Consider the following 25,662-nt stretch of genomic DNA (forward strand, 5'->3'; position numbering starts at 1 on the left):
CCCATCACCCTAGTTAATCTTCCGCCAGCCGCTGCGAAAACAACACTATTTATCAAGTCACGGTTAGTATAATTATAAACAAAATCCCTAGAACTTTTTATCAAGACATCCCTGGAGCAATTTCTGAAAGAATTCTCATGAAAAGCTCTGATAAGAAACATTTGGAGAAATTTTGGATGAAATCAATGGCTGATTTTATAACGGAATATCTGGAGAAATTTTTGACGGAATTCCAAGTATGTATATGATTTTCTAGAGGAATTCACGAGAAACATCATGAAAGTTTTCCTAGAGGGATTCCAGCAGACATCTACGGAACAACCTCTCGTGAGCACGGAATAATTTCGAAAGGAATCAATGGAAGATTTTATAAGCGATGTTAGAGTTTTTTCTAAAGGCTATAGATTCCTTTCTGAAAAAATATTATTTATTAAAAATATCCCTGGAAGAATTTCTGAGGAATTCTCGAAGGTATTTGTGAAGGAATCCCTGGAGGGATTTCAAACGGAATCTCTCCAGGATTTCCTTTAGGAATTCATGGAGGAATTACTAAGGAAATTAATCGAAAGGTTTCTACGTAATTCATTAAATGTATTTTTGCAGAAGTTTCTATCCGAATTTCTGAAGAAAACTCTGGAAAATTCCTTAAGAAAATCATTGAAGATTTTTCAAGAGAAACCCTGGAAAAAAATGTTAAATATAAGTATTAGCCTGGTACACGGTTTATATGGGAAAATACAAAAAATGGAAAAACCCAAGTTCCTGTATACTTTTTGAGTTCCACTTTGGTCCCATATCAACTGTGTAAAATTTCAGATCGATCGGAAAAACTATATTTTAGCGCCCGCCATTCTTAGTTTTTCATACGATTTACTGTGGGGAAATTTTACTCCTGCAAAGAAAAATCGCTAGGAGTCACCCATAGATCCCTAAAAATAAGTCGACGAATGATTTCTGTAGAACACTTTACTAGGAATCTGACCTCCGAAGACAGCAAATCGATGCGACGTTCGTGGAAAAAGTTATTAGGCCTCACCCGATCGATAAAATAACGAGATTTTATTATTTATTGTTATTCCTTACATGTTAAACAGCGTTTGCATGCCATTCGGTTTTCAGTCAATAACTTTTTCCACATGGCTCAGAACGCTTTGCGATCTTCGGAGGGTTGGTTCCTCGTAAAATTTTCAACAGAAATCAACCATCGATTTAATTTTAGGGGTCAAGGGGCAACCTGTGGCGATTTTTCTTTGAAAAAGTGATTTTCCCCATACTAAATCGTATGAAAACTTAAAATGGCTGGCGCTAAAATATAGATTCTCCGATCGATCTGAAATTTTGCACAGTTGTTATGGGAAAAAAATGGAACTCAAAAAGTGTACAGGAGTAAAATGTCTTTTGGTGTCCCACGCTAATAAGTACAGGTACTCTTCGATATAACGTACAAACAAGTTTTCTCTTTGTACGTTATATCGAAGTGTGCGTTATATCGAAGCAGAGAAAATGTAATATTTTTTATGCTAGTTTTGATGTATCCGACGTGAAATTAATCTCAAATAATGATTTCGGTGAAATTCACAAAACCAATAATGAAAAACTTGAGTTTTGACGAAAAAGTCATTTCGATTTTTATGCTTCGATATACAGTAGACGTTCGGTCGGTGCAAACGGTTTAACTGCAATGCTTTTTAACTGCAAGTCCGGTAAGTGCAACAAATTTGCAGTTATCGCACCGCCAAACGTCAAAATGGTGCGCCATGTTAGCCCAAATGAACAGTCGGATCACGTTCACGGTTATTTTTTGTCGTTTGACAACTTGTTGACATCTGTCAGTCGTTGCAGTTACCGAATTTCGTTCGCTAAGTGAAACGTAAACATATTGCAGTTATCGAACGTCTACTGTAACGTATATATTGCTTCGATATAACGTACACACAATTTTCCCCCTAATTTTGCTAATTCTGGGTAACAAGGCTAATGCTACAACAAAACATTGATTTGAGTGATTTCGTTGTTTATCTAAGGGTTATTCGTGGGAAAAATATTTTCTTTTCAATGTTGTACGTTATATCGAAGCAAAATGTACGTTATATCGAATTCGCTATATCGAGGGTACGTTATATCGAAGAATACCTGTATTGAGAAATAGAAGTATGAAATCCTAGGAGAAAATTCCCAAATTTAATCCTGAATGATTATTTGAAAGAATATCTGCAGCAATTTCATAAGGAAACTATTTGCGTTTAAAGCCTAGTTTCATGTTCGAAAGGAATCGTTCAAGAAACTTCTTGACCGATTCCTGGCAGAAACTTTCGTCAGTGACTGCCCAGGTTTGAACTGTCATTTCTTCGCAATTGCGTACTGCGATCGAAGAAAACTCCGGTTCTTGAGCGATTCCGGCAAGGAATTTCCCATGCATCAAGGTAGGCTGAGAAATTCCTTCTGATCTGCAAACAGCCTTTATCTAATAAAATCCTCGGAGAAATATTCTGAGGAATCCTTTGTCAATTTTTTAAAATAAATTCCTAGATAACTTCCTGAAAGCCTAATTTCCAAATTTCTATTTAAGCGCAGTTTCGAGTTCAAAAGGAACCGCTCAAGAAATTTCTTGACTGATTCCTGGAAGAAACTTTCTACAGAGGCTGCCATTTGAATTGTCATTTCTTTGTAGCTGCGTACTACGATCGAAGAAAAACAGTTTCTTGGGCGATTCAGGCAAGGAATTTCCCATGCATCAAGATAGGCCGAAAAATTCTTTTTCCTTTTGAACTGCAAACAGCCCTTTAGTAGAGGAATTTCTGAAGATAAATTCCCAGGTAACATGATGGTACTACAGGTACCTAATCATAACCTAATATAACGTTCCCTCGATATAGTGAATTTCGTATAACGTACATTTTGCTTCGATATAACGTACAACGTTGAAAAATTTCATTTTTTTCAATAATAACTCCAAAATAAACTACGAAATCACTCACTGCTGTTTTGTTACAGCACTTGCCTCGTAACCCAGAATTAGCGCCAATTGAGAAACGGTACGTTATTTGGTAGGTTATATCATTTTCATTTTGCAGCATTTGGTAAGACAATGAGAGCGCAAGTCAGTCCACAAAGCCTATGATAAGGAGGGATAATGGCTGAATAGTCTTTGCTGAGCAAACAAACGCCATGGGTGTTGGTACTATTGGGATGCAAAATAATTTTAAGGCGTAATAGTGAAACGCGTACCGTGCCATGCCCTAATACCGTGTGCCTCCTAATACCGTGTATTTGACAAAAAACTCAAATATTTTACTAAGTGTATTATTTTTTTAACTAAGTAACTAATTCAATCATTAGCATATTAAACCTTCTTAAGTTAGGCGTAATAAATTTGGCACATATTTACAAAAACAAGCTATTAAAAATATTCACAAAATGTGAGTGCGAAGTACCAATACACGGTATTAGGGCATGGTTCCTTTTGTGTTCCAAATACCGTGTTTCGGCTAAAACTGCAAGCTGAAAATATTATTGATACTTTTTTACTTTATGAATCAATTGTACAAACCTCTAGGCAACGTTTAACGCACAGATTCTTTTAAGTATGAACTTAGTATGTTTGATATAGTGATGATTCAAAGGACCACCAATGTACGCGGGACACATACACGGTATTAGGCACAATGCTATGTTTTACCATTTTGTTTTTAACAATGGTTTAAACATTTGGAATATTATTAATTATATTTATTATACGTAATATACAGAATAACCAATAATATAGCGTTTGAAAAATCAAGAATCACGAATAATTGATTTTTACAGGGCTCTTTGAAGTGAAGAGCATTCTTAAGGTCACGGTATTAGGGCATGGCACGGTACCCTCCAAAACCAAAAAAAATACAATGTTTCACAAAATGACAAGCGAGTCAGAGAAAAAAAGAGCGTCCGATTTTTTTATTCTGACAGTTATATTAAACGGAAACTCCAATCCACTCCGACTCGTCAGCCACCCCGAAGAAAATGTCCCTTCAATTCCGGAAAATACATTATTCCCAATTAAGCCATTATTCGCATTGTCCGCGTGGCCTTGTACTATCCCTGAAAAGTAAGAATCAGTAATTGTAGATTTGTTTTCTTGGAATTAATCCAGTAATACCTGCTGGAAGTCCACTTAAGGAATTCTTACTTAGATTGCTCCAGTATAGCTAAGTATTTATACTAGAATTCACTTGGAAGTCTTTTTAAGTTTTTCCAGGTAATTAATGCTGGGAATCCTTCAGGAATACTTGGAGGAATCCCAGAAGAAATTACAGAAGAAATTCCAGCTGAAATTGTTTGAGAAATTCTGGCACGAGTTCCTGGATAAATTTAAGTACAAATATCTGAACGAATCCTAGCAGACATTTATGCTGATGTTCCAAGAGAAATCCATGGAGAAATCACAAGAAGAATTTCCATTGGAACCGATGGAGGAATCATAGAAATATATAAACAATCTCATGGATGGAGGAACCCTTAAAACAATCTCAGAGCAAGAGTTTCTAGCATAACCCCATCAGACATTTGTGCAGAAATTCTAAGAGGATTGCTCCAAGAGTTCCTTCTGGCATTTCTCCGTGGATTTATCCTTCAGTTCCTTCAGGAATCCGTCCAGGAATTAAGATTATCTCTAGAAAATCATGCTGGGATCCCTTCAATTATTCTGGTTAAGATGATGGGAATCGTTCAGCAATTTATGTTGTAACTTATATATAGATTCCTCCAGAAATTCACCTAAAGTTTTTTTTTAACCAGGGAATCCGTCAGAATTCCTCCAAGGATTCTTCCTGGAATTTCTCGTCTTATTCTTATTGGAAATTCTTTTCAAATTTGAGATTTTATGTTTTAATTGCTCCTGGAATGGTGCTGAGATTTCTGCAGGAATTCGTGGTGGGAATCCTCTAGAAATTCCTGGAGAACGCCTAAGAGCAATAACTGCAGAAATACCATCTGGAAAAGCTTGAAAAATCCTAGTGAGATTTTTTTGAAGAATTCCCGGTAGGTTCTTCTGAAACAATTCTCCCGGTAATCTAGATAAGTAGGACCTACTTAATAGGTAATCCTAGGCCTAGAGAAATAGATGAAGAAATCCCTATAGGAAACATCGAAGCAATAGCTGGAGAAATCTTTGGAGAAATCCATGGAGGAATCCCAGCAGAAATTTGCAGCATTTCTGCAGGAATACCAAGAGTATTTCTCAAAATATGTCTAGCAATTTATCTTGGGATCTTTCTAGTGTCTAGGAATGTCTACTGAGGTTTCTCCGGAAAATCCTTCAAGATTTTCTCCTGAGATTACTCTTAAGGTTCTACCAGTTGAGAAACAAGAAATAGGATTTTTTATATTTATGAAAAGTTTCATACAAAAAATTGTTTTACAAGTTCTTATACTGCCGTGAATCGCATATCAGTCCCATCTTTGCTGGATTTCCTATGCAAATGGGACAGATATGCGATTCACGGCAGTATACTATGCGTAAAAGTTCGTTAAGGGCATATTATCATTTAAATACGCCATACGAAAAACGGGAATATTCAACCAATTATTCTATGAGGACCTGTTTGGTGCCCGTACAGATTAATCTTAGCTTGCGAATCAATCTAAAAGTTTTTGTCATCTTTTTATGAAATCTGTGCAAATCTTGTCAATACAACCTAGGCGGTCCAAAATATAGAGGGTCAAAATTATATTGGTTACCCTATGCATTGATTTATGAGGGAATCCTTCACCAAATGGTGTAGCACATAAATTCAATTTGGTGCTGAATTTTGAGGTCACTATTTAGCAACTGTGATAATTTAAGTCACTAAAATCAGTATTATTTTGTCGCCTGATCGCTACCAGCCCTGCCTCGAAAGAAAACGTCGATGTTCAAGGCGATTCCAACGATTGAGAGTCGCCGTCTGACCCCGTCTGGGAGCCCGAAAAAGAAGCAGCACACGAAAGTGGGGAAGTGCAAGAGGTATACCACAAACGACACATACAAGGTTTCAGCAAACTTTATGCCGATGACGATGACTAGCAAAGTATAGGCTAGTGTACAATGCCTAGACCAAACCGATTTAGATCCCTAATCCAAGTGGCACCAATATGGTCTTCTGATCCTGTTGCGGTCAAGTCTCGATCCACACCGGTTCATTGTTCCTGATGCAGCGCAGGAGGCCTTTTCTCCTTTCCGATGACGATGATAATGATCAGGATTTGAACACCAAAAGGTAGACACGAACACAGGCAAAGCAAAAAAAAAGAACACTCTCCCTCACCATCCGCGACCAATCCACCACTCCACACGCAACCGAGGCCGAGGAGGCCAACACACAGAGAGACGGCAATCCGAGAAAATAAAAAAAACCCCGAGCACCCGATTTTCACTGACCGATTTGGGCCCCGAAATGGACCGATTCCCAACCGTACCAATCCGCAAACGAATCACCGTGACACGGTCCGACGAATTTCACCCGAAAAGACGCATTTTCCGCACGGTTACAACGTGAAAAATCCAAACGAATTACCCGAACCGAACTGGACTGTGCTTCTGCACTTTCGACGTTTTCCCGTAATGGCGACTACCATGTTTTTTCTTCCTCTTCTGCTCGTTCGTAGCTCAACTTTCCGGCAGCTCTTTGTTGATGTTGATGGGATTTTGACGTAATCAGTGATGACTGCTAGTCCGATGCAGAAATGACGAAAGATGATTTTCGTAGACGATGATTTTTCGAGTACTTATAGGGAACTCTGGGGTGAGAAGTTACGACTCGCATCATAGTGGTTTCTGCTTTTAGTAGTGTTGCGTGTACGTACACGCTGCATTACACGAACACCACTTGAGTTACTGGTTGAAAATAGTAAACAAAGATCAGCTGTTCCCAGCAAAATCAAATGGGTATATTTTCAACCAGTAGATTTGCATTAGTGTTCGTGACACCGTGCTGCGAAACCACTATAGAGGTTGCTGATGATTGAAATTTGTCTCTTTCTAGCTCACATATGTTTTCATCAGGAAACAGTTAGGTTACTGATGATTGAAATCTGTCTCTTTCTAGCTCACATGTTTTCATCAAAAAACTGTTTTCTGATGAAAACATATGTGAGCTAGAAAGAGACAGGTTTCAATCATCAGCAACCTCTATGTTTGAATATTGGCTTCTTTAGTGGTGTTGAGATAATTCCATATTCAGAATCTGCATGCAAAACTGAGCCGAAATCCAAATTTTCATGAATTTTGGTGCCCGGGAACCTATTTAAAAATCAGTTTGAAGTTTGTATGGGAGCGATTTGTCGAATCACCCCTCGTCGCATTTTGTACTGGGCGGAGCTGTCAAGCAGTTGGCCAGCTGTCAAAAGGTGATTTCGAAAATTCTCTTCGAAAGCGATTTTAGGTACCAAAATGAAGTTTTAAAAATCTGAAAAAAATCATGGTAGTTCAGAAAAAGGTGCTCTTTCGTATAAAATCAATAAATCATTACATATTTCTTAATTTAAAAACCCAATTACTGCGAGGTCAGTACACTCAAATTAATTGACTAACCACATAGATTGCCGGCGAGAGAGAGAATCGCCCGTTTATGTGCAAGTAATAAAAACTATAAGTAAGATAAATAATTTTTATTATTGAGCTTTGCAAGGATTTTGCGACGATCGTGCAAATGTTCAATCTTTGACAGCACAATGTTCACATATCCAACAACAAAGGAAATAGTGCATAAACAAACCGATTAGTCGAAACACCACCCCAAAATAACGCTCCGTTACTGGAAAACTGTAGCGGCGACATCAACCAATGTAAGCTGAAACCGGTGTGCATACACTGAACGGCGGCTTGTGGTGAAAATTACTATTCTGAGGGTCAATTTAAATGCACAACGCCACTAAATTTGTGCAGACTGAGTTTCGTTTTAACTCAACAGAATTATGTTTTCAATTTTACCATGGACTCGATTTTCAATTAAAAAAAGTTTCTGTTGGCAACCGGATTCGAACCAAGAATCTTGACATCACCAGGCTCGCACGCTACCACTCAGCTATCGAACCGGTTGATGTGAGAAGAAACAAAACGCACACAAGAAGCGATGGTGGGCCGATGTTTTGCCATGGTAAATTTAAAAACATTTTTGTGCTTGTCATTACTGCAAGGCTCCTTTCAGTGTATTTTGTGGTGGGACAATTTTGTTTGCCTGTGCGTCGTATTTGGCGCAAGATCGTCAATATCACTGAAATACATTTCAAGTGTAGCAGCATAACACCCAAGTAACACAACTTGTTATACAGGGTGTTAGGTTCCTGAGTGCAAACTTTTTAAAGGGTGATAGAGGACCATAAATGGTGAAGAAAATTGTTCTACGCATATGGTCAAATCTCAACCGTTACGTAGTTATTGAACTCCCCATGTTTTTGACGCTTATTGCCTTAACTGGCTATAACTTTAAAATGGTCAAACTTATCGCAGTTTTTTTACCCTTATTCGAAAGATTATTGAATTTTCTATCAAATGGCATCTTTGAATCGATTGGTTTAGTTAAATAACTAAGTTTTCTAGAGCAAAATAGCTAAAAATAGTGTGTTTTAATTTGTTTATGTCAATTATCTTTGAAACATGCGTAATAAATTAAAATTCTTTCCTTGGCAAAGTTGTGGCCCCTGTTCCACTCTACAATTCGTTCTTTGACGCCAAACTTCTAACTCTAATTGTTTTCTTGCAATTTTGATTTAAATGTGCGGCACAGTGCGCAAAAAAGTGCTTACCATGACGATTGCAAATTTATGGTCTGAAATACGACGTTTAAATCAAAATTGCATGAAAACGATAAGAGATAGAAGTTTGATGTCAAAGAACGAATTGTAGAGTGGAACAGGGGCCACAACTTTACCAAGGAAAGAATTTTGAATTGTTACGCATTTTTCAAAGATAATTGACAAAAACAAATTAAAACACACTGCTTTTGAGCAATTTGCTCTTGAAAACTTAGTTATTTAACTAAACCAATCGATTCAAAGATGCCATTTGATAGAAAATTCAATAATCTTTCGAATAAGGGTAGAAAAACTACGATAAGTTTGACCATTTTCAAGTTATAGCCAGTTAAGGCAATAAGAGTCAAAAACATGGGGACCATATGTGTAGAACAATTTTTTTCACCATTTCTGGTCCTCTATCACCCTTTAAAAAGTTTGCACTCAGGAACCTAACACCCTGTATAAGTGTTAAAATTTCACATTTCATACTAGTTCTGCTGTATTTTTCTTGCATTATTTACTTAATATAGAACACTTATATAATCAAAACAGCGCAAAAAATGGCGGCTTATACAACATCTTATAAGTTATAGAAGATGTATCCTAATACACTTATAGTGCTAACATAGTTATCTCTTGAATGATAATTAGTTGTAATAAAGTTGATTGTAGTAAATGACAAGCTGCAAATACTTATATAATACATCCTCTTTAACTTGTTGTAATATGGCAATTTTCAAGTAATACAGCTGGCAGAATACTGTTATACTACATGTCATGGGCATTAGTTTGAACTAAGCTATATGACGGTATTATAACTTTAGATTCCCACCAATCATACACAGTGCCAAACGGACTACATGAAAAGGTACTGTATGTAAGAACTAGCAACAAAAAAAACATTACATGACTTGTCAAGCTGAAAAATGATTTCAATGTCAAGATGATTATGTTCGGGTATAATAGCTAATAAACTATTTGGAAAAAAAAATATGAAATGGGTTATACTCAGGGGCACTAGTTTTGTTTCGCCTGCGCTGCTAGATTTATGGTGAAACCACAGACAAACAGACGTAACACTTGCGAAATTTCCATCGACCACGCTTTTAACGATCATTTTAAATTATCATAGTTGTGGCTTTCACAACCAGAGGCGCGCGCATCGTTTTTCAATGCGTTTGACGTTTCACACTAGCGCTTTCTGTTGACGATATTGCACAACACAGTGATTCGTGCAACTTTTCCACCAGGTGATGGTAGTGTGAACTGGGCGATGGATTTCCATGAAAATCATTCAAGGTGTTACGTCTGTTTGTCTGTGGTGAAACTTTTGGTTTTACTTCATAAAAATTGAACCGCCTCACAGCCGAACTAAAAAATGTCACTATAAATATTGAAATTTCGAGAATTTGTTTTCAAAACCACTCGAAAAGCAATATGGCAGCTTGTATGGCAGCTTTTCAGGAGAATTACAGTATCGTTCAAAAATATTACTTACTAATATTCAATTTTGAACGATGATTATAATTTGATCAAAAGCACTGTTCTGGTTATGCCACAAGTAAGATTGATGTATTTTAAAACTAAGGAAAATATTGTTTTAGAATTATAAATAAAAGAAGAGAAATAAGATTGTCTATTTATATCAAATTTTGATTTGTCTTCATACTTTTGGCCAGCTCTGTCATCTGACTAATGTTTTTGGTGGAACATTAACGCGGCGCAGAAAATTTCTTCACATCTTATGCACAGGTTGTAAATAAGTTGAATTTACGCAAAAATTACATCCCACGAACAACTCGACATAAATTTGTGGATCCATTTGTAGTAAACGGTAAAAATACATCTGGATAGCGTATTTTCAACATACTGAAACTTCATTCATATTTTTGTTATTATAAAGGTAATTACGACACCGAAATAACTTATTTACAGCTAATCTTTTGACAAAGGTAGCTGTCAAATGTCAAAATATTTTCACTAATAATCGTGTTGCTCACGTTCTTGACCGCGCGGATTGTAGTTTTCTCGAGATTCCGGGAGGCTGAAAATATATCCGACGCAGCATGCCGAATCTGTGAGACAGGATCCAGGTAAGATATCCACCTGCAGGGAGTTGCATCATCCGTCAGCAATCATAAGCAGTGCCGGTATTCACGGTGGCGCCTAGACAGAACCGTGTGGAAGAAGCTCACATTTCCACGGCGGCCAGAATGCAGGCTTTGCACTGCAGTATTGCTCCAAAAAATAGGACCAGGATAGCAAACACAGTGCTACACTTTATGATTTTATGTTCATAAGTTTAGTGTTGGTGCACCAAAGATGCTGCTGTTTTGACGTCAGTCTGTGAATGTTGTGTTTGGGAAGAGATCGTCATCTATCAAAAGAGGGCTTACGATAAACGTCGTGTGAACCTAGAAATTTAGAAGAAAGTGTTCTAGTTCTAGTTAGTTCTTCTCAAAAACTCAGCTGGTGCTTGATCTTAGTAGAGGTCGGTCAGGCAAGTCAACTTGAACCGCTTACCGCTTAAATTAAGATTGATATCGTGAGCAAATCCAATTTTATTTCATGTTAAAACGATGATATTTAAATGGAGATTCAACACATTCCATACGTAATTAGGACAAATTAAAATTTCATTCTGTTTGTTTTTGACTGACTAATTTACAACTTTTGAATAACATAAGAAGTTATCTGATCAACCAATAGTACAATTATAATACATCTTGTGCAATTTTTATTTCTGAAGATGTTTTCTGTGTTACTTGGGCACACAATCTTGCGTACATAAAATTTAAAAGATAGAATGACCATAAGAAACAACACAATGGCGCGTGAATGTTTTGCTCGAAAACGTGTTGTTGATTCAATAATCGGAAAATCGGAAGTTTTCAGAGGTAATTATAACATATTGCGTTCATTATAATGTTAAGTGATTAAAACAGTGGTTAATTTATTTTTCAGAATTGGAATCCATCGCTTCAGAACCACAATGAAAGAAGAACGCGAAAGAACAGAGGTTTTCTTGAACATCCATCTGGAGTTAAGACTGGAACGGATTGCATGACCGGATTACAGTCTGTGAGTTCATCCCTGGTGATCGCCAACGCAAGTTCCGTCATGCCAACACAACCATCCGGCCACCGAGACGGCCCCATAGTGAATCACGAGACGATTATCCCAACCGCTGAAGGAACTGGCGGAGCGCACGACGAGGCACTTTATGTTCTTCCCCAATAATAGCTTTAGCATTGATTTGTTTAACAAATAAAACCACACAGCAAAAAATAAATGCAACCCGCCCGATGTAATTCATTCCGATGTACTAAATAATCGATGTAATCACGATTCCTATGTACGATTACATTGTTTTGATGTAAAATCTTTTGTTCTTATGTGTACATCCTCCTGTGTAATATTCATGCAACCGACGTATTAATCGGGTTGCAGCAGTTCAGATGTAATATTACACAACATTTTTTTCTGTGCAGCGCGATTACTGATTATTCAAATTTGGCATTTATTTCTATTTTAAAGTCAATCCCACGTGTAAATAGCTTTATTATTCTTTCCAATGTAAAGTATGCGCTGAACGATTAAAAACCAAAAGTGCCGCACTTAAATTCTATCATGATTGAATCGACAAAAATTTGATAGTGCTGCACACATTTTTCAAGTGCAAAAGCAATTGGTCACGATCTAAGTGCAGAACTTTTAAATTTAATGTGTTATTTATTCTGAGTGTAGAAAAATAGCAGTCTGGCGGAAGGACAGACTTGCTGGAAATTAAAGCAAACTGGCGAGTGAAAGGACAGTTTTGCTTCTGTTGAAAAGAAGCAGTCTGGCGGAAGGACAGACTTGCTGAAAATTAAAACAAACTGGCGAATAAAAGGACAGTTTTGCTTCTGTTGAAAAGAAGCAGTCTGGTGGAAGGACAGACTTGCTGGAAATTAAAGCAAACTGGCGAGTAAAAGAACAGTTTTGCGCTAGTAGAAAAATAGCAGTCTGGTGGAAGGACAGACTTGTTGGAAATTAAAGCAAACTGGCGAGTAAAAGGACAGTTTTGCTTCTGTTGAAAAGAAGCAGTCTGGCGGAAGGACAGACTTGCTGGAAATTAAAGCAAACTGGCGAGTAAAAGGACAGTTTTGCTTCTGTTGAAAAGAAGCAGTCTGGCAGAAGGACAGACTTGCTGGAAATTAAAGCAAACTGGCGAGTGAAAGGACAGTTTTGCTTCTGTTGAAAAGAAGCAGTCTGGCGGAAGGACAGACTTGCTGGAAATTAAAGCAAACTGGCGAGTGAAAGGACAGTTTTGCTTCTGTTGAAAAGAAGCAGTCTGGCGGAAGGACAGACTTGCTGGAAATTAAAGCAAACTGGCGAGTAAAAGGACAGTTTTGCTTCTGTTGAAAAGAAGCAGTCTGGCGGAAGGACAGACTTGCTGGAAATTAAAACAAACTGGCGAGTAAAAGGACAGTTTTGCTTCTGTTGAAAAGAAGCAGTCTGGCAGAAGGACAGACTTGCTGGAAATTAAAGCAAACTGGCGAGTGAAAGGACAGTTTTGCTTCTGTTGAAAAGAAGCAGTCTGGCGGAAGGACAGACTTGCTGGAAATTAAAGCAAACTGGCGAGTAAAAGAACAGTTTTGCGCTACTAGAAAAATAGCAGTCTGGCGGAAGGACAGACTTGCTGGAAATTAAAGCAAACTGGCGACTGAAAGGACAGTTTTGCTTCTGTTGAAAAGAAGCAGTCTGGCGGAAGGACAGACTTGCTGGAAATTAAAGCAAACTGGCGAGTGAAAGGACAGTTTTTCTTCTGTTGAAAAGAAGCAGTCTGGCGGAAGGACAGACTTGCTGGAAATTAAAGCAAACTGGCGAGTAAAAGGACAGTTTTGCTTCTGTTGAAAAGAAGCAGTCTGGCGGAAGGACAGACTTGCTGGAAAGTAAAGCAAACTGGCGACAGAAAGGACAGTTTTGCTTCTGTTGAAAAGAAGCAGTCTGGCGGAAGGACAGACTTGCTGGAAATTAAAGCAAACTGGCGAGTAAAAGGACAGTTTTGCGCTAGTAGAAAAATAGCAGTCTGGCGGAAGGACAGACTTGCTGAAAATTAAAGCAAACTGGCGAGTAAAAGGACAGTTTTGCGCTAGTAGAAAAATAGCAGACTTGCTGGAAATTGAAGTAAACTGGCGAGTAAAAGGACAGTTTTGCTTCTGTGGAAAAGAAGCAGTCTGGCGGAAACACAGACTTGCTGGAAATTAAAGCAAACTGGCGAGTTGTTATGCTCGTAAAAACATGCGAAATTGAAAACTAGAGAGTAGGGATGAGAGGGAATGTACACTATAAAAAATCCAATGATTTTATTTATGTGTGAAAACACATATCTGATGGACTGAGTTCATTCCGACGTTTATAACCGCCACACATAAATTTTGTTGGTGGGATTGATACAGTTTCATGTGTCATTCCTTATAGTAAAAATCCATAAAGTTTCACACATAATTTCAAATAGTCGTTCATGAACACACGCCGCCAGTGAATTTTGTTGTTATTCTTCCTTTTTTCAAGATGGACGGCTAGCTGAGTTGCCGAAAATTGTGCGGGTAAATATTAAATAATTGATATTTTCCTGAATATTATTATATTACATAATATGTTTTCATTTCAGAGTGAGTGGAAGGACCGGACGTTAAGCAGCGAGCATCTCAGTGATAATTTTGAAGGAATTATTTAGGAACACCTTGAGGAACACAGACAGAAGCTACCACGCTGTGCGGGCAGGCGGCTTTTTCCCAAGGATTTGCAGGAATAGTTTCTGGTAAGCTGTTGAAAACTCGTTGAAAATCTTTCTTCTAATCGTAATTACAATATTCCAGTTGATTGGACTCATCGGCAAAGTTACGGCTGAACCACATACGACGGTACCATCATGCTACCAGTATTTTCAACTTCAACGCCACAAGCGACCCCAGTAATAGAGACAGAGAAGAGAATGATTGAAGCGAAAAATATCGCCTTCTGATTGGCCGACTCAGTGGAAAGCTAGAATGGACAACAAAAGCGAACATACAAAAAGAGCTGCGCATCGTAGATTCAATTCTGTTGATAGACGATAGTGGATACGAACGGACGCACCAAAAGGCAGCAGCAATGACATTTGCAGTACACAGCAGTCCACCACAGAGAGGTTTTAAAGAGTCTCCTCTCTGCGGTCGGTGTTGTGGCTGTAAGAATAGTCGCAGCGGTCACGACACTATGTTTCACTGCAAAATGCAGTGATGCCCACCGAGTACCTAGTTTAACCATCATGAGTAAAGATTTAGATTCTGGATAAAAATCGGTAACTAATTGATGAGGCATGCGATTTGAATGCAGTCTTCAGCAATGTTGTAGCTGATAGGGTAGCCTAGTCGTAGCAAGGGTCAACAAACGCTCTAGGACACTTGGCGAAATACTACGGTCGATTGAATGAAAAACATCGTTTTCTCATAACAATTCCCATACAAACTTTGAAGGGCTTGTGCAGTCTCAATTTTCAACCAAATGAGCTCAAATTTTGGGAGAAGGCATAGAATCTGATTACTAATCGAATAAGCGGTGTGGAGCAAAAACGATTTTTTGAACCACGCTAACAATTATCGTACAGTTTATCGATTTTTACCAGTTTTATTGTTAGTCCGATTATTTGCGGTATTGTAAATAAAATGTATCAAAAATAAACGATACTGTGAAGCAGAAGCATATTTATGATAGCATGCATTAAATATATCAAAAATTTGAACCAGGACAAATGAAATTATTTAACTTACCGGAAAAGTCCGCATTTATTCGCTGTTATACGTCGTTAACCGCGTCTAATCGCTTCTGGGTTAGCAGCGATTGGAGACGAATATCAACGGATAGATGTGAGTTTTTCCATTTACCAATGAAGTGCCATTTCCCCTGGTCTGAAAAATAGAAGGTTATGGAACGGCAACCACGTATATTAAATGAAATGCAGTGCGAATGAATATAAGTTAACGTAAAAAACTTGAAGAGAAAATGATCTATGCAATTATGCTCTTAGGACCCAGAACGCGAGATGTGTTAAACAAAGTTCAAATTTACTGAAATTTTTCTGAACTGAAAATCTTGCAGCCTTAAATCTTAATATTGAATGATTTTCTTTCCCATTAACGCTTGTACTACGCGAATTTCCAGATAAATTATAAGTTTATTGGCTTTAAATACTAGCAATACCACCTTTTTCTACCTGTTCTAGCAGAGCTTGCAAGTTTGTATCGAACAACTCACACCGTATGGGCATTTCCAGAGAGTAAAAAGGATTTTTCAGAACAAAATCCGCGTACAGTTCATAGATTCTCTTCAACAGAACATCCATACCCATCTGAAGGCATTCAGCAACTACCATAAACTTTACGCCCGTCAAGGTTTGGAAGCAATGCAGCCGGAATGTATCTGCTTCCAGCACCTCGATACCGCTGCTTTTGGGCTCTGGACTCAGCTGACTGGCGATGGCAAACAACGGATAGAACATACTGGCCAGGAAGATCTTCTCGTTGGTGGTCATCTTTGGGCGGCTAAATTTCAGTGTCAGCGGATAGTTTTCTTTGCTCTCGATTATCTCCTTGACGTCGCGTCCATCTTCCAGCACGGAACCGTTGGCAACGATGCCGTTCACGCTTACCAGCACATGACCAACTGGAAAGAAACGAGGATGGGAAGATTAAATACAGGTCATTAGGCGTATGTGCCCCTTGAATGCTACTCAAGAAAAAAAGAAATTATTCATTTCGAGAAATGGTTTCTAGGGAAATGACGCGAAAACATCATTTGCCATTTACTGTACGATTGACAATATTTCAGCATATAGTTTTCGGTGCTACGGGCTTGCAAACCTAAAAAGAATCTAATAATTTGTTTCGTGTTGATGTAATCAAGTTTGAATTTACCATATCACGTTAACTACTCCCTAATACTCTTGTGAATACATTCAATTTTTGAGATAAATACTTGCATTTTAATCGAAAATATATTGATCAACCATAACGAGTATCATATAATTCATCAGTACTCTTTTGGTGTTTTGTACTCGGGTTGGTAACCGAAGATGGGTCATCGTTTGAAATTTAAAGCGACGATCTCAACCATGGTTTGATTGGTGCAGTTTTCCATTGCTTTTTTTAGAATTATATGAATTACAAGTACCTGTAGCTATGAAGTATGAATCTACCTCCCTGAACCATTCTTACCATTTATGCCGTCCTTTTGCCCAAAAACGACCGAAACTTTCTTCGGTTCGTACTCCAAGTTGATTTCCAACGGGTAGCTGAACGTCCGCTCCGCTTCAATCTTGGGCACGTTGTGATCCAGGTTGAATATCAATCCGCCCGATTTGCTCACAATATAGACGCCGTAAATTACCATTTTTACGGGGAATTGGTTCGAAATGTACGGATAAATCTGCACTTTTTTCACGAAAACATCACTTGCAAAGAAAAACCAAAACAGCTCGCTGATGCTTCGCGGAGATCAATAACAAAAGCTGACGTTTGTCAGACTGTCACACTGCGATGATGATGGGAGGAGGACGCGATGACGATGATGATGCCAGCCAGCTGACATTGAGTTGCTCAATTTGTCGAGCAGTTCTTTGTTTACGGTACTGGAGTGTAGTCCACACCGCCGAAATTGGAGCAAGTTTATAAAAACAGATGATTTGGAGTGTTCAAGCTTTGCGTGGTCTGCTCCAAATATCTCTTCGAGACCCATTCAACCCATTCAACACAATACTGACCGCAGTTTACGTTTGGTCCAAGAGATAGCTGCGTTCACGGTTTCATAGATATTTTCGGAGGATGAGACGTGTTTTTGTGTGTAACTTGCCGAAGCAAAAGCAGTAGAGAAACAACCACATAAGAGAAAATCAACACCCTTTCTTTCGTCGTAACAAAATTGCAAAATTTTATGTTCTCCTTACCTTCCTAGTTAATTATTTACATGCAAATTTCGTTCCCACAATGGACAGCTTATATGTGAGTATTGGAAAGGTGATAATTTTGCGGATCTGGTTCCCATAATCCCCGAAACCTTTCGTCGTCATTCTTCATTTCAGAACATAGGGACTGCAATATTACTCGGTATATTAGATAGCATTAAGGGAATAGCCGTAGTTTTCTACCTAGATAGGGAAGCCAACCGGAAGGCCCAGCAGCAGCAGTCGAAACCGGGCCGAGCGACCAAGGAAAGTCTGTCCACTCCGACGCCCGCAGCAGCAGCAGTTGCCCATCAGCAGCACCAACAGCAGCAGGCTGCGACCACAACGAAGCTGATGGGTGTAAACAACAAAGACAACGTCAAGAGGAAAGAGTGCGTATCATTTTTATTTATGAATGAGACTTCTGCTTTTTGCGTCGCCTCTGAATCACACAGGACGTGCTTTTGGCAAAATTTGAGATTTTAGTTCTACTGTTGGATACAAGCCATTTGGCATTCTGGGATGTTTAGTGTTTATGTGTGGGAATGCTGAAATTTATTGACGTTATTAATAACCTTGCGATGTATGCTCAGTAGGCCTAACATGGTTGAAAAACCATTCTACATAATCATAGTAGACCAGTCCGACCCCAGGTCCTAGCAGAATATTGGGGTCACGAGTTATGAATCATTAATCAGTATTTAAGATAACTCATGTGGATTTTATGAGTTCTATCCAAAGACTATTTCAACGTATTGTACAAAATTCAACAGCGTGACTGTTGCTTTTAGAATGTTATGTTAGGCGCCGTTTACAAATTACGTAACGCCAAAGAGAGAGAGGGGGGGGGAGTTTGGCCGAGCGTTACGGACCTTAGAAGATCGGGGATTACTTCAGGAGTTCCTACAGAGGTTCTTTCAGGAGGATTCAGGGATACCTCCTGGAGATCCATCCGGATTCATCCGGAAGATCCTTCAGGGATTCCCATACGAGGTCCTTCAGAGTTCAGAGATTAGTCAAGGAGTTGCTCAGAGATCCCTTTTTAAGTTTCTCTCTTCTGAAATTACTTCAGGGATTTCGGTAGGAGTTCTTCTACAAATTAGTCAAGGAGTTCTTCCAGAGATTCCTACAGGATTTCTATTAAAAATTCCTCTCGAATTCCAATGAGGGATTTCTCCTGGCGTTTCTTTATGGATCTCTCTAGAAGTTTTATTAGTGTTTTTCAGAAGATCTTCCAGGAATTCCGACAGGAGTTCATTCGGGAATTACTCCAGCAGTTTCTTCAGAGGTTCTTTCAGGAGGATTCAAGGATGCCTTTTGGTGATCCATCAGTGATTCATCCGGAAGATCCTAATGGGATCCACATACGAAGTCCTTCAGAGATTAGTCTGAGAGTTCCTCGGGGATTCCTTTTGTAGCTTCTCAGAGATTCCTTCTGAAGCTGCTTCGGGAATTCCGGCAGGAGTTCTTTTACGAATTAGAAAAGGAGTTATTTCAGAGATACCTGCAGGATTTCCTTCAGGAATTCCTCTAGAATTCCAATCAGGGATTCCTCCTGGCGTTTCTTCATGGATCTCTCCATGGAAAACTCCTATATCAGAGTGTTTTTCAGAAGATCTCTCAGGAATTCCGACGGGAGTTCCTTCGGGGATTACTCCAGCAGTTTCTTCAGAGGTTCTTTCAGAAGGATTCAGAGATGCTTCCATCAGTGATTCACCCCGAAGATTCCCATATAAGGTCCTTCAGAGATTAGTCTAGGAGTTCCTCAGGGATTCTTTCTGAAGTTCAGGCAGGAGTTCTTTTATGAATTAGTCAAGGAGTTCTTTCAGAGATTTCTCTAGGATTTCTTTGAAGAATTCCTCTAGAATTGCAATCAGGGATTTGTCCTGGCGTTCCTTTACTGATCTTTCTAGGAGTTCCTTCTAGAATCACCCCAGGAGTTCCCTCAAGGGTTCCTAGAGGAGTTCGTTCAGGAATTACCCCAGGAGTTCCTTCTGGGATTACCACAGAAATTCCTTCAGTAATTCCTGCAGAAGTTTCCCTCCTGGAATATCTTCAAGGATCCCACTTAAAATTCCATCGGGAATACTTCTTAGAATTCTTTCGGAATGCCTCATGGACATTTTTCAGTTATTCTTCCATAAGTTCGTTTAGTCATTTCGCTAGGAGTTTCTTCAAGTCTTCCTACAGAAATTCGTCCAGGGATTGATCCAGGAGGTTCTTCGAGGATTCCTGCAGTATAGTAGTTTTTAGGGATTGCTCCAGAAGTTCCTTCAGAAAACTCTGCAGGAGTTCCGTCAAGGATCTCCCCAGTAGTTCCAGGAGAACTCAGGGATGCCTCCAGCTAGGCTTCAAGGATTCCAACACAGGTTCCCCTAGATATTCTCCCAGAAAGTCGTTGAGATTCTTTCAAGAGACTTCAGGGATGCCTCCTGGAGATCCATCAGGAATTCCTCTGGAAGATCCTTCAAGAACTCCTACAGAAGGTCCTTTATAAATTTGTCCAGGAGTTCCTTCACAGATTCCTCCAGGTGAATTCAGGTAGGTGTTTCTTCAGGAATTACTCCTGAATTCCTTCAGGTATTCATTCAGAAGTTCAACCAGAGATCTTTCCAGCAGTCAATTTGGGGATCTCTCAAGGATTTCTTGCAGAGATTCTTACAGGAGAATCCAAGGATACCTCCAGCAGAATTCAGGGAACCAGAAGTTTCATCAGGGAGAATTCACCCAGAAATTTCTTCAGAATTTCTTACAGAAGTTCATTCATTGATAGTCCAGAAGTTCCTTCTAAGATTTCTCCAGGAGTTCCTTAGGGGATTCCTCGAGAAGTTCCTTCAGAGATTCCTTCAGGAGTTTTAGGGATTTGGGCAGATGTTTTTTCAGGGACTCCTCCTGAATTAACACAGGGATTCCTCGAGCAGTTTCTTCAGAAATCTCTTCAGTAGTTCATTCAAGGATCTCTCCAAGATTTCCTGCAGAGATTTTTACATGAGAATTCAAGGATACCTGCAGTAAAATTCAAGGATTCCCCGGAAGTTTCTTCAGGTATTCCCTACAGTACTTCATTCTAGGATTAGTTCAGGTCTAAATAAGATTTCCCCAGGAGTTCATTGGGGGGATTACTCGAAAAAGGGATCAGGGATTTTGTCAGGGATTCTTCCAGGGATCGCTCCTGGAGCCTTTTCGGAGATTTTTCCAGGATGATTCACGAATGTCTCCAGCAGTTACATCAGACATTTCTCCAGAAGATTCTTCAGGAATTTCTACGAAAGTTCCTTCAGGAATTATCGTTATAGTTTCGGATCGCATCCGAACACGTTCGCACTTGCTTTTATTCCATATCCGTGCTGCCAGATTTATTACAAGATTTCAAGATAGTGAAACTCAAGTTTATTATGTAACAATGTTATTCTGGAATTTCTCTAGGAACTTCTCACGGGGACTCCTGAAGACTCCTGAAGATTTTTCCCCCTTCCTAGAGAGATTCTCCCTGGAAATCTCCCTGGAATTTTTCTTCTGAAAATTCTATCAAAGATTCCTCTTGAAAATCCTTCGGGGATTTCGCCTGGATATCCTGTAATGTTTCCTCCTAGAATTTCTCCGGTGGTTCTTCCTGGACTATCTTCGGAGATTCCTCCTGGACTTCCTTCTGGAATACCTCTTGGGCTTCCTTCTGCATAAACGCCTCGCCTTTTCAAGCACTGGACATGCTGAACTATTTATCTTTAGACATACATACGTAATGACTGTAGTTCATAGGTACAACTTTGTGTTGGAAAATGGACAAAATGGTGGAAAAATTGCGTAAAAAAATCCACTTCCAGTTCTGGTGGGGTTTGAACCCGCGTCTCCATAAATTCGCTAGATAGGGCGCGTTAACCAACTGCGCCACAGAATAGGTAAGAGTGATTCCAGTGGGAACGTAGAGCCACAGAGAAGAAGAAGTTTACTAATAATATCAGTATGGTCCTATCTATAAAAAATATATATAATGACCTTGGAAGAATTTTTAGAAGGTCTATGCTAAATGTCCTAGTGAGATTTAAAGATCAATATTCAGATAAGCTCAAATATTTTTTTTAGAATTGTGGCGAATTCTGAAAATTTTGCACAACAATTTGATCAAAACAGTGAACATTCCTTCAATAGCGTGCTTCACATAATTTTCCTTAAATTAGTATAAATCATGACTTAACAACTTTCTTCTTTCTTATTTTCAGGGAATCCAAAGTCCTGCATCGCGTTCTGCAGTGCTGCCTGCTGAACGGAGGAGTCTTCATGCTGAGCATCTTGCTGTTCGAGTACGGCATCCTGCCCGGGCTGAACTTCTGCCTGTCCTATCTCTTCTCCAACTCGGGAACCGTGGCCACCATCTGGGGCTGGATGAAACCGTCCCTTTCGTTGATGTTCCACAGCTTCTGGGTCGCGCCGCTGTTCCTGCTCAGCAAGATCGTCAACAGCCTCTGGTTCCAGGACATTGCCGACTCGGCGTACAAGTTTCGCAAGGGCCGCCCCCAACTGATCCCCAGCATCAGCAAACTGATCGCCGACACGCTCATCAGTCTGCTGATTCAGATCCTGTTCCTGGTGCAGAGCACCGTCGTCAAGTATCTGCCCATACCGGTGCCGTTCGCGTGCAGTGTGCTCTACATTGTGCACATGAGCCTGCTCTGCTCGCTGTACGCCTTCGAGTACAAGTGGTTCAACATGGGCTGGGAGCTGCACAAACGCCTAACCTACATCGAAACGAACTGGCCGTTCTTCATCGGGTTTGGGCTCCCGTTGGCCATCCTCTCCGAACTGCCCAACTCACTCGTCATCAGCGGTTGTGTGTTTTCGGTTCTGTTTCCTCTGTTCATACTCAGCGCAAACGAGGCCACTCCAAAAGTGTCCGTGTGGTAAGTATTCTCCTAAAAACAAACCATCATCTTCGAATGAGTGTAATCAGTTTCGTACCTTTTAATTCCACCCTATGTTGCTTATCCTTTGACAGATACGCGTATTTCGACTACGAAACTGATTACACTCATTCGAAGAGGGTAGGTATTCTGCTTAGAGGGTTCGAGGGTTCGAAAAGTCGGAACAAGAAACCATCATCGTTTTTCTGAAACTCAAAAGCAGTTTTATCGCTCATTATCCAACCAATGAGTAAACTACTTTTGAAAAGATATGGTTGCTCAATGGAGTACCGTAAAATTTGATAAGGCAAAAATGATAACCATCCCAATCAATTCATTCCAGCGAGACGCCGTTGAAGCTGTTCTCCCTAGTGGTGGCCATCACCAATGCCATGTTCAGCAGCCGGACAAAGCTGGGCAAGGCGGCCCTGTCTACTCCGATCAGTGGTAGCCCGGGAGGTCTCGGCGTGATGCGCGGTATGACCCCACCGCTATCTGGCAGTGGCACGCCATCGCTAAATTTCCAGCTGAACCAACATCAGAAAATGCGCCAACAGCAACAGCAGCAGCACCATCACCACCACCATCGACAGCACCGGCACGCGTCACCGGCGCCGTCGTCCGGCATGGGTTCCGTTGGTGGGGGTTCGACCGTGGGTTCGGTCATGAGCGGTGGCCCTCAACAGCAGCAGTCGCTGCTGAATCGTAGCTATCGAAGGTAAGTTAGGACCACTGTTACATATTTACTTACACGACTATAGGGTTACGGATGGGAGTTCTACATAGGTTGTGTGATGTTTTTTTTTTCTGGACAACGTTTTACGAAGTTTAGTCGGATTCATATGGCCCTTTATGCGAATATCACAGTATGATATTTAGCAATTTTCCAGTGTTCTTATATTTCAAATTGAATATATCTAAATTTGTCAAACTTGATAACGTTAAACGAGAGTGCCTTTGATTTAAAGTGGTGTCAATGTCAAAACGACACTAGTTTTAACAAGCCGAAAAAGGACGAAAAAACCCGGTAAAACCCGCAAAAGTTTTTTAGTTTTTTTTTATATTTCGGCTTAATAAAACTAGTTTCCGCCCTGGACAAATCCATACAAATTCCGGTTTCAAAGGAGCAGTCAAAATATGAACATCACCCCATGCTCCTCTCCAGCCACTCCACGTTAAACGCGTTGTTTATTATAGTAAATCAAATTCTATTTTTTTATTTCCTTCACAATCATTGACGGGATCATGACGGTAGATGGCACTGTTTTTCTCAGCTCGCCATTGATAGTTTCGTAAAATTTCCGCATATCATTTTGTTTCATACTGTTTTGTGCCTCAGTAATTACCTACTATCAACTTCTTTCTGTGAAAATCGCGTTAAGTACTGTTCTTTTAAATTCCACTCAGAATTTGCTTCCTTTGGCAGATACGTATTTCGACCTCAACTGTAAGGTCGTCTTCAGTGTCTCGTAATTGTCTCAACTCGAGTCGAGGTATTAAACGATATTGTATTTGTTATGCCTTTGCATTTTCTCTGATCCGACTATACAAAACCTTTTGCATACTTGGTAAAAAGTTTTCCAGAACACGACATGCAACCAACTCAAATCTAATGATAACAATTTCGTCGAAAGTAACAGAATAAAAAATATGATAGAACCGCCTTTGTTTTGGCGATACAATCGGAACTGCACAGCCCCCCGTCACTACATATTAGTAGAACGGAACTGATCAAACGAACATTATAAAAGCTACTAGCATGGTATCAGTCAGATAGTGGAGGCACACTTCGAAGCGGACCTTAATAGGTTATACACAACCTCGACGACACTCTCCGCTCCCATATATTGAACAAAAATCAAGAAGTTTGTAACTTACAGTAGAATTGTGCGGTCGTCGAAGAAAATAATCAAATCAATAATGGTGCTCAGTTTCGGTTTCAGTTGTGAGGCGTTTTTTTTTTCTCTTTATTTCTCTGTTGTGGTTCCGCATTAGGAATGTTTTTCGAGTTCTTTAGGGTACACATAGGATATAAAATAAATATTTTTTTCCGTTTGACGCTTGTAACATTAGGTGGTAAGTAGATGTGTTAGCGAGCAAGCAGCGTAACCAGACCAGCTAAACAAGACAAACTTAAGGCGATTTTTAAGAATTATGTGTTTTATATAAAAAAAAATGATAACGGAAACGATCAGACTGCTTTTTCCTCTCTAGAAAGGAAATACAAGAAGATTTCTTTGAGATTAGTGGGAGTGGTTTTGGGCAATAGAATTGAAAGAATGCCGGCTGTTAGCGGCCTAGTATTAATGGTAGATTGATATTTCGAAAACTTTTCGTAGGACATCATTGCATTTATAGTTGTAGGCGCTGAGAAAGAGATGGGCTAATATAGCCACAACAGTTATTATAAAATAAACCTGCTGGAATGTAACTAGCCAGAAACTAAGTTGCGTGGAAACCTCTAAACTAGGCCTTGGATAATGCAGAACAAAATAGCAAACTCGCATGTCATGCCTCGAACATGTGCGCTTGCCAAAAAGGCAATCGCTCTTACGTTTATCTCTGAGCTGACTACTAGAGATCTATGTGCTTCCACAATTGATGTACCATCTGCTGGAACAGATGCAGCCATATCTCGTGGATACCGTATTATTCATCTCGCTAATATGCCGCTTTCTGTAAACTAACATTCCTACCAATCTCCACATATAGGACATTTTCCACGAAATCCATTTCCCGGGAAGAGTACATATACATCAGGTCATGTAGAGAGAAGTATTTCAGACGACATCATATCGTTACACTAGTTGCTCCATTCTAGAAGGTTAAGCAGCTGCTGTCTGGTGAGATAAGGTTACATGAGTATACTTCAGTTGTGTGAAGAATTCAGCATTAAGGCGAAACTGGATCCATTTCCTCATTATTTGGTTTTTGATTTTTTGCCTTTCTCGTACACCAAAGTGTACTGAAAGGCTATATGTTCACTCAAAAAACGAATTTTCGATAGAAGGCTCGGAGGATCAAGTCACCAATCAATTCAGC

At 39.5% G+C, this 25,662-nt stretch overlaps 3 protein-coding genes across 3 annotated transcripts in view; 1 reads left to right on the forward strand and 2 right to left on the reverse strand.

Annotated features, from left to right (window-relative positions):
* The window catches only part of LOC115255198 (cullin-3-like), a 34,490-nt gene extending 27,894 nt beyond the window's left edge, over window positions 1-6,596 (reverse strand). The window contains exon 1 of the mRNA XM_029853140.2: window positions 6,401-6,596. The gene's annotated coding sequence lies outside the window, so the exon portion shown is untranslated. The remainder of the gene's footprint in view (window positions 1-6,400) is intronic.
* A 9,342-nt stretch (window positions 6,597-15,938) lies between these two features.
* Window positions 15,939-17,299, reverse strand: LOC115254896 (trafficking protein particle complex subunit 4). Its single transcript, XM_029852578.2, has 2 exons — window positions 16,998-17,299; window positions 15,939-16,446 (listed from the first exon to the last, which is right to left on the reverse strand). Exons 1-2 carry the CDS (start codon window positions 17,170-17,172, stop codon window positions 15,968-15,970), a joined length of 654 nt encoding a protein of 217 aa, XP_029708438.1. The 5' UTR covers window positions 17,173-17,299; the 3' UTR covers window positions 15,939-15,967.
* A 263-nt stretch (window positions 17,300-17,562) lies between these two features.
* LOC115255185 (etoposide-induced protein 2.4 homolog) lies at window positions 17,563-24,866 on the forward strand. The gene is made up of 4 exons (XM_029853119.2): window positions 17,563-17,780; window positions 17,861-18,114; window positions 21,943-22,620; window positions 22,964-24,866. Exons 1-4 carry the CDS (start codon window positions 17,766-17,768, stop codon window positions 23,340-23,342), a joined length of 1,326 nt encoding a protein of 441 aa, XP_029708979.2. The 5' UTR covers window positions 17,563-17,765; the 3' UTR covers window positions 23,343-24,866.
* Window positions 24,867-25,662: the final 796 nt, after the last annotated feature.

Source organism: Aedes albopictus, chromosome 2 (genome assembly GCF_035046485.1).
Source record: "Aedes albopictus strain Foshan chromosome 2, AalbF5, whole genome shotgun sequence".
Lineage (NCBI taxonomy): Eukaryota > Metazoa > Arthropoda > Insecta > Diptera > Culicidae > Aedes > Aedes albopictus.